This window comes from Hydra vulgaris, chromosome 08 (genome assembly GCF_038396675.1).
Source record: "Hydra vulgaris chromosome 08, alternate assembly HydraT2T_AEP".
Lineage (NCBI taxonomy): Eukaryota > Metazoa > Cnidaria > Hydrozoa > Anthoathecata > Hydridae > Hydra > Hydra vulgaris.
This window is the reverse complement of record NC_088927.1, coordinates 60,874,905-60,887,940: the sequence shown is the minus strand read 5'-3', so window position 1 is coordinate 60,887,940 and position 13,036 is coordinate 60,874,905. Positions and strand designations below refer to the sequence as shown.

Below are 13,036 nucleotides of genomic sequence, written 5' to 3'. Positions count from 1 at the left end.
TTGACCTTTATAATAGAATTTACTGTCTGTTTTGGTCTTCTTTAAAAATGCCTGCTATATTAATCAGTTTCTTGTTGTTTGTGGGGTACAATAAAAAATAAAGTTTAATAAATTAAGTTTAATAATAGTTTTAAGTTTATTAAAAGCTTTAAGTTCATTAATAGTTTTACGTGTGACATCTGCATCCTTTATATCATTAAAATAAGATAATGTGAATGCATTTAAAAATTTTCGGTTAGGAGCAGCATCATCACAAGTTGTTGCTATAGCTTTTAACTTGCATTCCAGTGCACATATACCAACAGCTTTCTAAAAATATGCAAAAATTTAGGCTGTATACACTTACATAGTCACTTGAAAATGTGAGCACTTAGCTTACTTCTATTAACTTTGTGTCCTTCAAAAAGTCTCTCGCATACATGTAAAGATTCACTAGCAAAATGTTTTCTTAAAGCTGACTCAATCAAACGATCTTTTTGTCTCTATCAATTTTCTTCTCTATTGATCATTATAGTCTGTAACTCTGAAGACAGAATATAGCTATACCATGCGAATAATGAGAAGTAGTACAACTATATATTGAACAGTTTGCTGCAGGCATTGTTTTTTTTTACACTTTTATTTAAACTCTTAAAAAATTGTTTGGTTTGCACTTTAAAATAGGCTACGTACAAGAACCTTACATCAACGCAAAAACTATTGTTCCCAGGCGGAATTTTCAGACTATTGATTTATATGACTATGGTTAAGTGAGTTTAAGGCTAAACATTGACTGTTATAACTAAAAAATGCTTTACAACAAAACTATTTTTAAATTGAAAATTTATCTTTATCATTGATCTATCAATTAAATGAAAAGTACATTAATTTTAGAAAAGCTTAAGTTAAATGCGCTTTGTAACTTTTCAAATTTATTTATGCTTTTTTTTAAAAAACACTCAATAAATAAAAATGAATTATTCCCATGCTTTTAGAAGAGTATGTTTCAGCAAGGACATAAAATAAGTTGGACGTTCAACGCATTGTTAAAAAAAAAAGTTATGCGTGTTACGGAATTGTTTAGAGAACAATAGGGAAATAATAGGGAGAATTGAAAAATGTGGGAATATTTTTATTAGACTCGACGTCAAAAAAAGTAGATCTCAACTATCCAATAAAATATCTTAAGATTTCGTAAAATATATTTTTGAACAGTTAAACATAAAATGAATATGACAGATGACTTTAATATTAATCGAGATTATTCTTTTTTGCTTGAAAATATTGATTCTGAAATTGAAATAGTTGTGGAAGATTTTATCGAGCTAGACCTTGACTAGTTAGCAAACTTCTTATCAGATGATTTGGAATTAGGCTCATACCATCAGCAATACCTACAAAAAAATCAATTTCAGAAGAAGAACCAAATAAGCTCAAAAAAATAGAAGAGCGAATAATAACTAAATATACTTGTCCGAAATGTCACAACAAATATATTAGAGAATCAATTTTTAAAAAGCATGAAGAGAAATGTTACATTGGTACTAAAGGTGTGTTTATACTTGATAATTTATTGTTTAGTACTCAATGAATATCAGGCGATGTCTAAACTGATCAACTCACATTATGAGTACTAATAATATGAGTTTACCAGTTTAGACATTACCAGACATTAATCATTTTAGATATTCCAAAACATGTTGGTCACATGTAATGAAACTTAATTTCTAAACTAGTGCTATTGTTTTTAGGATCACTACAAAGTTATGAAAATATTGCAACAGCTTCTAGTTTTAGTTTTATAAACTACTCAAAATTATAAATTGTTGCAATGTACTACTGGATCTTCTGTAGAAGATTATTTTAATACATTTTTGTTACCTTTTTACAAATTGTAAGAGAATTGGTGAAGTTAGAAATGGCAGAATAAAGGTTTGGTTTTATTGAAACAAATAAAGTTAAAATATTAGTAATAATATATCCCAGTACTTTAGATTGGTCAAAATATGCTTACAAAATATCTCCTAATTTTAAGCACTCTTTCAGATTCTGTAAAATAATAAATTGGGTCTTAAACTTCTAAAACAATCACTTGAAAGACTAAAAATAAATTTCTAAGAAATTAAAAAATAAGTTTTAAACAAAAGATAATACCTTAAGCCAGGGATTCTCGAAACGTTTCCGGAATCAATCGAAAAAATTGTTACGTTACAATACGAGAGGTATCGATCAGTTACGAGAGCGACTTTAAAAAATCACTTAAATTCTTGTAGCATTTCGGTTACGTTACGGGAAATTCCCGGTAGTTACGAGAATCATTACAAAAATAGTATTGAGTATCCCGAAACTCATTTATCGAAAATTTTCATTGTCTCATTTCGAGAATTATTTGTGTTGCGGGATATTTCGATTTATTTCGAGTTCCCGAAATGATTTGCAAAAAATTTGATTAACTAGTTAATCCATTGAAGTATGCATTTTCAGGAAAATTGATGCGCGCGACTGCTGAATTTTGTTTTCTTTTTTTAAAAACTACAATTAAAGGTTGAAAATATTAATTTAAAGTCTTATGTTATATTATTTATTAAGAAAAAAGAATAAAAATCAACTAATTTTTGTGGATTTTTCATCTTTCACGTTAAGAAAACACTTTTTAATTGTTTCTTTGTTATTTTTGTTGCTATTAAAGGAACATTATTAGGCAAGATTGTTGTTAAAATTGCTTGAAACAAATGTATTGATGATTCAATTTTTTTAGTTAAATAATTTAAAATATAAATCAATAATTTAAAAGTAAGTATTATTAAAACATTTTAGACCAAAACTTAAAATATTTAACAGTAGATTTATCATGTTAATAAAATGTCTATATTTATAAAATGCAGTACAAATTTTGGTTCTTTTTTTTCGGGAAAGCACTTTTTTCTAGTTCCTGGAACTTTTTGTAGATCAGACGTGTTTGATTGAAGTCCGGAAAAAAATTAATTTGTGACAAAAGTTTTGATACTTAAACTAAACACTCAAGTTAAGTCATGGTCAGGCCTAGAACAGAAATATGGTAGCATTTCACAGAGAAGGAAGTCACTGAAGGTGGTGTGGGTAAGACCTACGCTAAGTGCAACATTAGGGGCTGTGGATACCTGTCAAAGATCAATGATGGCAGTACCAGTGGAATGAGAAGGCATATGGTCAGTCAACACTCTGTTGAATGGAATGCATTGAAACAGGAAGAAGCTGAAAAGAAGCGCCAAGGAGACTAAGCCGATGAAGAGCTTGAACAGGTGCGATAATTAAAAATTTAATTTTACATTACATTTTAATTTTAGTTCTGTTTATGTATACTTTTTGCCTATTTTGAATAGTTTTTGACTTTTGTTGAAAATAACTTTAATTAAAGCATTGGTTAAAGCTTCGTAAAGTTACATACAAGTCATAAGTTATTGTTTTTAGTACTTTGAAAGTTTTAAATTATAAATAATTCTAAAATGTACCTTTAATGTACATTGTTTTAAATTTTTTTAAATGTATTTATATTACTTCTTTGCTACTTTTTCAGTTGTATGATGAAGATGAGCAATATGAGCAGAAGGTGGCAAAACTCCAAAGGTCCTAACGAAACTGTAAAGAAAAGGTTAGCAGCATTGACCACTAGTGTGATTCTATTTTTTAGTTTGTCATGCAAACCTTTTCTAAAACATAAATAATTGTATTCTAAGAGCAACTAAATAAAAAATAATTAAAAATTTAAAAATTTTACTAGGTCAAAAAAAAAAGTTACTTTATGGAAATAAGACAAAATACTTAGGCAAAAAAATGGATAATTTGTATGATATTTTTTAATTAGCTGAAGTTAATAGTGAATATAATATAAAACTAGCTTAACAATTATTGGTGGATTAGAAATAAAATAACTGTATTCCATTTTCTATTTTAGTTATAATTATATTTACCTAAATATGTCCCACATAAGTGCTAAAGGAGCATTAAAAAGAAAAGCAAACAACTTAATACCACCGTGTTCAAAGGAATCTCGGGAACTGCTTGCTTTAGCAGCGCCTTATGGATTACGGACTAAATCCTTAGCCAATTTCAAGACTATTCCAGAAGTCCGCCACATTCTTGGCTACTATCACCATCTAGCTGACACACGCCCCGCACCACCATCAAGAGCTGTTATGCAAATAATAGCAAAAGATATGGAGCAGCTCTGCAATGTGAAATTTAGCATGCCCTCAGTATCCAGAGCTGGCATCACAAAAAAATTGAATGAAGTTGTGAATGTTTATAAATTAAGTTTGAAGAGAAAATCGAATATGGATTTTTTTGTGCCATTTGATATCCTTAATAAAAATATAAAGCTGAAGAGGGAAGAGCAGATCTTCTACAATCATCAAATGGATGATAGAAAGAGCTGTGTATTAACCAGCCAAACAGTTGTTGAGCATCCTGCTATCAGGCAGTTGATACCAAAAAACATGGATTTTGATTATGTAGAGCAACTGTACACAGAGTCAAGCTCTGAAAATGATGATAACGTTGATGATTTTCAGCCTTTGTTTGAACGACCCAAACGGAAGTCTAAATCAAAGGTGAGTAATAATAATTTTTGGAAATAAAAAAAGTTTTTTTATGAAATTTATATTAATTTTACTTTTGGTTTAAGACGCAGAAGCTGGTATCTCAACCCACAAAGGAGTTAGTGTAACTCGCTCATTAAGTTATTTCCATAGTGACATTCCAACTCCAAATCAATCGGCTATTTTTAAAGCTGGTAAAAGGTTGCAAGTCACAACTCTAATTAAACTTAAAGAAGCTTTGTCTGTTCAAATATCCTTTACATTACACTTTGATGGAAAAAGTGTGGCACCATATGATTTTGGGATTAAAAAAGTGGAACGCATGGTCATCACCCTTCAGTCTGATGGACCAATATTTTGGTACATTGGCCTCAAAACATTACATACTAGCGGAACTTCTAAAAATCTAGCCGCTATGATAACGGAAACATTATTAGAGTATAGTGTTGTGCATAAAATATCCCTTATAATTTGTGACACCTGCTCTGTCAATACAGGTTAGTAAGTTTAAAATTATTTATTTTTAAATAATAAAATAATACAATTAAATAAGTTATTCCATTTTACTTCAGGTGGATCTTATGATGGTTCTGGTGGAGTAGTAGGGATTTAAAGATCTAAGCTATTTAACAGGCCTGTTCCTTAATATGGATGCAATGCTCACAATTTGGACCTTGTTTTGAAAAAAATGGTAACTTTCCACTTGCCAACACTATCAAAATCGCCTACTCTAACTGATTTTAAGTTCATTCAAAAACTAAAAAATAAGTATCCGCAATTGAAAGAATCATACAATATCCTGCATAAAATACCTCATCCTCCTCCTACAGTAAAAACCTGGAGAGATGATTATAAGCTATTGGCTAGGTTTGTTTTAATAAAAATTATTATTTTCAATATCAATGATTTGTATATGTGATGAATGCGTTGATCCATTTTATTGTTTATTTTTCCAGGTTATTATTGCATTTAGGCACTATTTGGACACCAATATTTTACTCAAACTGCAGCTACCAACGAAATTACCAAGTTCTCACTCAGCAAGGTGGAACAGCAGAGCAATATATGACTTGTTAGGCTACTTTCTACTTTCTGAAGAACGACCATTATTGAAAAGAATATCTAAGTTTATTAGCTGTTCTTGGTCACTTGCATGGTTTAAAATGAGAGAGGAACCCAACTGGGAAAACTTAAAAGAAACTACATCAAGTTGCATTAAAGCCCAAGAAGCTCTGACAAGACGTATTCTTGGTGTTAAAATCTCATTCAAGAATGTGCATCAAACAAATGAGGTAGCTGAGAGAGGACTCCGAGCTATGGACATCCGATGTTCCCGGGCTAAGTCTAATGATGCTCTTGAGAGACTTTTTTTAACAGAAATGTTTATGCAAATGTCAAATAAAAAATAACTTCACTTTATAAACTTTGTCGTATTTCTTTTGCTTATGTATAAAATAAAAAATGACTAAAAAAAAGAAATAATTTTGTCTTATTTCCATAAAGTAACTTTTTTTTTTGACCAAGTAAAATTTTCAAATTTTTAATTATTTTTTATTTAGTTGCTCTTAGAATACAATTATTCATGTTTTAGAAAAGGTTTGCATGACAAACTAAAAAATAGAATCACACTATTGACCACTCCAGAAAAGGCAAAGAACATTGATGCGTACATGAAGTACAAATCACAGGATAAGGAACAACTGCGAGGAGATATTGAAATAGTCAAGTTTCTCGTAAGATGCAACCTCCTAATCAGTTTGGTCGAGGCAGATGGCTTCAAGGATTTTCTGGCCTATTTTGCACCTAAAATGAATGTGAAGAAGGCCAAGACGTAATCAAAGTTTAAGTAAGTTAAATGTATGAATTTTTCTTTTTGAAATATATCATTTTGGGTTAGTATTTTTTTTTATTAAGATTATTATAAATTTTTTTGGGTGATGATGAAAATGGGATGATGGGAAATGGGATGATGGGAAAATGATTTGGGGTGGTGTGTTTTACTTTTCCCAAAAATACCCTTTTAGGTATAATGTTGGAAACAAGCCTTTATTGTATAAGTATAGCATACTTATATACCCATTTACAACCTCTATTTGAAACTGAAACAAAAATTTCAAACCTAACCTTGAACCATGTTTTTCTTTTTGTTTTTAGACTACCATTGCTGCATACCAATGTCAAGAAAGCCGTTGACAACGTTTTGCTGGCCGAACTTCCTAAATTAACTGGATTTGCCCTTTCTTCAGACCTTTGGAGCAGTCGAAACAATGACTCATATCCTTCACTACATCAGAGAAGATTTCCAGCTCAGGATGTTTGTCATTGGCACTGGACCTTTTGCCGAAAGACACACTGCCGATGCAATTGCCAACAAACTTGACAAGTAAGTTTTAGTAGTAATACAACTATGATAGTATTATAATATAGAATTCTATTTCTTACCAAAAATTATCGTTATTTCTCGAAATTAACATTTCTAGCAGAATCTCGAAACTATACTTCTTACATAATGGGACATAACGAGTTATAACGAGTTAAAACTAAAATGTTCACAAAATTGTAAATATAATATAGAAAAATAGTATAATTTGTAACATTATGTACATTGTTTTTGATTTTTGCAGTTATGTTTCTGACATTCCTGGAAACGACGGCTTCATTTCAGTGATATGTGTTCATGATTCAGATGCCAACATGAAGGCAGCTATTCCAAAGTGCACGTATGTTGATGATTCTCTCTTGTGTGCAGACAACCTTCTCAGTCTGGTTGTGGAAAACACGATTAAGGAGATAAAGACAGTTCAAACAATGAATCGAAGCTGCCATCATTAAAGCCACTGCATTGAGTTCCAAGTGTCAGCGATCAAACTTGGCCGAGCAAAGGATTGAGGAGGTAAAACTTAAAATTGTCTAAATTTTTTTGATCTTATTTAGTTTTAACTTGCTAATTTAACTTTACTTAAGTTACAATTAACTTGTAAATTTTATTTCAAGTTTTTATAATTGGTTACCATGTACTTATAACTTCTTTTTTTTGGTTTTTCAATACAAATCTTTAATGGACGACAGTGACCTGAGCAGTCAAGAAAGGTCATCTCTAAAAGTCGTGAAGGTCATTGCCTCAGTCAAAACTCGTTGGAATTCCGTTTACATGATGCTTGACATCATTATGCGAATGCGCAAGATTTAGAGCTCTATTAGAGACAATCATGCAAATGACAGTGGCCGGAATTTTGCTGAGTGCCTACTGAAGAGGAGTTTAGCCTTTATGATGGGATTCTGCTATTTTTGAGAAGAATTTGTGACAACCAAGAAAGTCTTTCAGGTGACAAAAAAGTCTGCATCCACAAGGTCATTACTCAGATCTATAGCATAAATGTTCGGGCACAAGAACAGATTGACACTAAAACTCTGTCTCCAACTGCTGAAATGTTTTATCGAAAGTTGAAGAAAAATCTGGCAAAGTATTTTCCAAATGGTGGCGCCAACAACACATTCTATGCCGTGGTAACCTTCTCAATCCCTTGTACAAGGGTAAACCATTGAAAAAACTTGTTGGTGGGTTTTTTGAAGCTGCCTATAATGCTTTGATTGTCAACTCTAATGCTCATTAACAGTGGCTTGCTTCAATCCAGGAAATGACCACAAATGTGCAGCAGCTTAAGGATGTCATGGCACCCGAAGACGACCCATCTTTTGACTTGATCAAAGATGAAGAGATGGCAATTGTTGGGCCTGAAAGATCTCCTACCTAGTCATCTATTGTCCAAAAATAGTTTCCATTGCTTTCAGAGGCTGCCAGGAAATGGCAGTGTGCTCCTGCCTCTTCTGAGCAAGTTTTCAGTTCTGTAGGTAACATTGCCTCCTACAAGAGGACCAAGCTTCAACCTGAGCAAGTTGAAAAACTGCTTTACATCCAGAAAAACTACGATCGAGTGAAGATAAAAACCTACAAGCTAACTTTCACTGAAGAGGCCATTGCCGGAGAGGATACACCAAGGACATCTACTTTCTTATCTTTGCCTGAAAGGCAAAGATGAGGAAGTAGATGTTCTTGGTGTATCCTCTTCGTTGACCCGCTAGTTGACCTTGAAGATGATTCTAAAAATGATGACCCTATTGTAACACCTGGACCTGCCACATCAACTCCAACTGCCTAATTTGTTCACTTTACTTAATCTTTTTTTATGAAATAACTTACTACTTAATTTTTGATTAAATAAAATGGTAAAGTTGTTGTTTGTTTCATTTCTTTTTACTTTAAAATATTTTAAACTTTTGTTAGACTTAACGTAATTTTAAATTATTAATTTATTGAAACAGTGCAATAAAAACTAAAAAGCATGTACATTTACATTGTGAGTTCGATTCCGCCTCATCCAAGCAATCTTTCATCACTTCTTTAAGCTCCGTCACTCAATTGAGGTTCAGTTGCCAAATCAAACAAATAATGACGTTTTCGTGCAAACTTGTCGACAATCAATGTCATTTTGTGTTCAGATGTCATATTTGAAAGTTAGACTATTGAAACATTTTTTGTGAAATTATATTCATATTAGTTAAATTAGCAAAGTAACTAAAATTACTATAGTTAAATTTCGTATTAGTATTATTTAATTTGTTGAAAAAAAAACAATAACAATGTTTCAACCACCACTGGGTCATCATTTGCAATCATTATCTGTCCTGTCCTTTGACTCCATCATTGATGCTTTCTTTAGCGTTATTGATATATTGCTTGAAAGGCACTTGGCAGATTTGGCAATATTTTTCCTCCTTTCCACCTGCATCAAATCCATGAACACTGCATCTCCACGCCTGGACTCGAACTCGCGACCGTTGGATAACGGACTCATGCCTCAGATCACTCGACCATTGAAACATTGCTAAAAATTTTTTTACACATTAATTCAGATATAAGACAATTCACTCGAAAGCTTAAACTAAAAGAAAAATATTTTGAAACCCATAATAATGATATTAGCATTTTAAAGAAGAAATCAAATTATAATGTTAAATCAACTCTTCCAGAACTTAATGAAATAATTTCGAAAATCGAACAAGTTGATCCCATTAAAAATCTATCAGTTGATAATATTTCATCATAAGAAAGAACAGCTCTTAAAGAGCTGAGAGAAATGAAAGACATTGTTATTAAAATAGCTGATAAAGGTAGCAATTTAATTGTGATGGACTCTACATATTACAGCGATAAGCTTGTTTATCAAGATCATCTATCATCTTCAATCACGTATGAAAAAACAAACTTAAACTTTGATAAACTAGTTTTCAAAAATCTTTTAAAAATGATTGATAAACATAAATGCTTAACACAAAACGAGATAGACTACATTACAAAATTTGAATGGAAATCAAGCATATTTTATGTAATTCCCAAAATTCACAAATGTAAAGAAATAATCAAAAAAGTTCAAGAGTCTAATTCTCTAGTTATTGAAATGCAACCACCAATCGATTTAAAGGGTCGACCTATTATTGCAGGAATTGACTCACCTAGATCACACTTAAGCCAATTTCTACACGTAATTCTATCTCCTATGGTACGGAAGCAAAAAACTTATATAAAAGATGATTGGGACTTCTTAAAAATTCCTAGAAAAGTAGAGCTAGATAGTATTATACTAACATGTGACATTGTTAACCTTTACACTACAATTCCCCACAACCTTGGTTTAGAAGCATTAAAATTTTGGGTTGAAAAACATAAAATTCTAATACCTGAACGAATTACTACCAATTTCATTATAGAATCAGCATCATTTATTTTAAAAAACAATAATTTCCTCTTTGATAATCAATTATTTCACCAAATCACAGGTACAGCCATGGGTACAGACTTTGCACCAGACTATGCATGTCTTTCGATAGGTTTCTTAGAAGAAACAATACTTTTTCCAAAAATTCTACCAAGACTTTTTTCGAATGACGAGGTTCATACTATTGAACAGTTCTACTTTAGATATGTTGATGATGGTTTTAACATATGGCCTAAACACTTAGATATAAACAAATTTAAATTGTCACTCGCCGAATTAAACAATTCAATTACCTTCACAATTGACTATGGCATTGAATTAGTTGAAAAAGAAAATATTTATAATATAATTAATTTTATAGACATTTCTGTTATTTTTCAAAATAACAAATATATCAAAACTGACATATTTTATAAAAAAACAAACACACACGATTATCTTAATTTTAACAGTCATCATCCTTACCACACCAAAAAGAACATCCCTTATAGTCTTGCAAAAAGAATAATTGTATTTACATCTGATTATATCACCGAAAACCTGCGTTTAGCAGAGCTTAAATTATGGCTGAAAGAATGTAATTATCCAGATATTGTTATTGAAAAAGCATTTCATAATGCAAAACTAAAAGGACCAGCTCAATAAAAGAAACCTAATGAGGTCGTTCCTTTAGTCACTACATTTTACAGCAACCTAAATTGCCAACCTATATTAACTAAAACCAAACTTCTACTCAGTTTATCCACCAGTGAAAGAATACAAAAAATATTTTCTAACATAAATCCTGTAATAGCTTACAAACAACCACCAAATTTACTGAGACAACTTACTTCCGCTAAATTTAATTCCACAACATCTAATAACAAAAAGATAGGAATTTTTAAATGTAATGATAGTCGTTGCAAAATTTGTTTATTTTACCTAAAAGAGGTAAATAATTTCGTAACATCCAACGGTACTATTTGGAACATTAAAAGTCACATTACTTGTAGCAGCAAGAATGTCATTTATTATCTAAAATGTTTGTCTTGTAATGGTCAATCAACGTTTACTGGAAAAACAAACAATTTGAGAAATCGCACTAATGGTCATATTTTAAGTTGCAGAACTGGTCATTCAACAGACAGGTTTGACAATCATGTATATGATTGCCAACGTATAAATAAAAAAATAATGGAACCATTTTTCCAGCTTTTTGTATTTCTGGAACTTAAAAGTGATAAAAATTTATTATCTTATGAAAGTCATTTGCATAAACAAAAGCATGATACTTTTAACTAACACTTCCTGTTTTAAAAAATATTAGACAATGGTAACTAATAGCAACAATACATTAATTGATTAAAAAATACTTTTGTAACAAAAAATAAATAAATTTGTACATAACAGCACTTAAACTAACACTACTGATGAAACATTGAAAGGCCTCTAGTGTTAAACATATTTTGTACTATTTTCTTACAAACCTTTAAAGAAATATATATTAAAATTTTTTTTCTGAAGTTAAGATTTTGTTTGACATACATTTTTCATTGTATTGGTTAAAATTATATTAATAGTTATAAATATATATATATATATATACATATATATATATATATATATATATATATATATATATATATATATATATATATATATATATATATATATATATATATATATATATATTATAGTGTGCTCAGAATGAAGCAGCATAAATTCCGTTACCGTTTTAGAAAACACAAACCATCTTGTCATTTTTTATATTTTTTCTAATATAACAATGACTAGATGGATTGATATTTTAAAGTTACTGTGAAACATACTCTCAATTATTTCTTCCTACATCAAGCACTCTCTCTCTCTCTCTCTCCCTATATATATATATATATATATATATATATATATATATATATATATATATATATATATATATATATATTTATATATATATATATATATATATATATATATATATATATATATTTATATATATATATATATATATATATATATATATATATATATATATATATGTATATATATATATATATATATATTTATATATATATATATATATATATATATATATATATATATATATATATATATGTATCTGTATCTATACCCCAGATCACTTGTTTAAATGGGTCTCATTAGGGCCAAATTTGTACATTTTTTTAACTGGAATTTAGTAGAAGTACATAAAAATTAACTATTCCTAATCACAAAGCTTCACAAAGTGTTTCCATCCGTGCTTAATTTAATTTAAATGTGAATTATTTTGTTTCTGTATTAAAAGCGATTTGTTTATTCAAAAAGCTGCAAAATACGATTCTAAAATGTAAATACTAAAAAAAAAATGAAAATTAACACAAGAATATTATAATGCAGCCTCTTAAGAAACAGTAGCATTAACTGTTTGGCTCCTCAGTTGCTTGATTTTCCTTTGATTTGCTTGAGATTAATTTAAAGCTTAGAGATTTTGACGAAAACCTTGTAGGTTAAATGTTAATAGGCATCATTATATAGTATATTATATTAAAAAATGAATTATATAATAGATGCTTATTAACATTCAACATACTTGTGTTTTAAAGATATTAGGATCCCTCATCTTCACTGAACAAGGAGTAAAATATAAATATATAAAATTTATTGTGTGGTCTCTCTACTGAGTACTTTAGAAACCATTCCAACTTTTTAAATTTTTTTTTCTCT

At 29.9% G+C, this 13,036-nt stretch overlaps 1 protein-coding gene across 1 annotated transcript; it reads left to right on the top strand.

Annotated features, from left to right (window-relative positions):
* The first annotated feature begins 9,694 nt into the window (after nucleotides 1–9,694).
* Nucleotides 9,695–10,978, top strand: LOC136083516 (uncharacterized). Its single transcript, XM_065802919.1, has one exon. The coding sequence runs from the start codon at nucleotides 9,695–9,697 to the stop codon at nucleotides 10,976–10,978; it is 1,284 nt and encodes a 427-aa protein (XP_065658991.1).
* The last annotated feature ends 2,058 nt before the right edge of the window (nucleotides 10,979–13,036 follow it).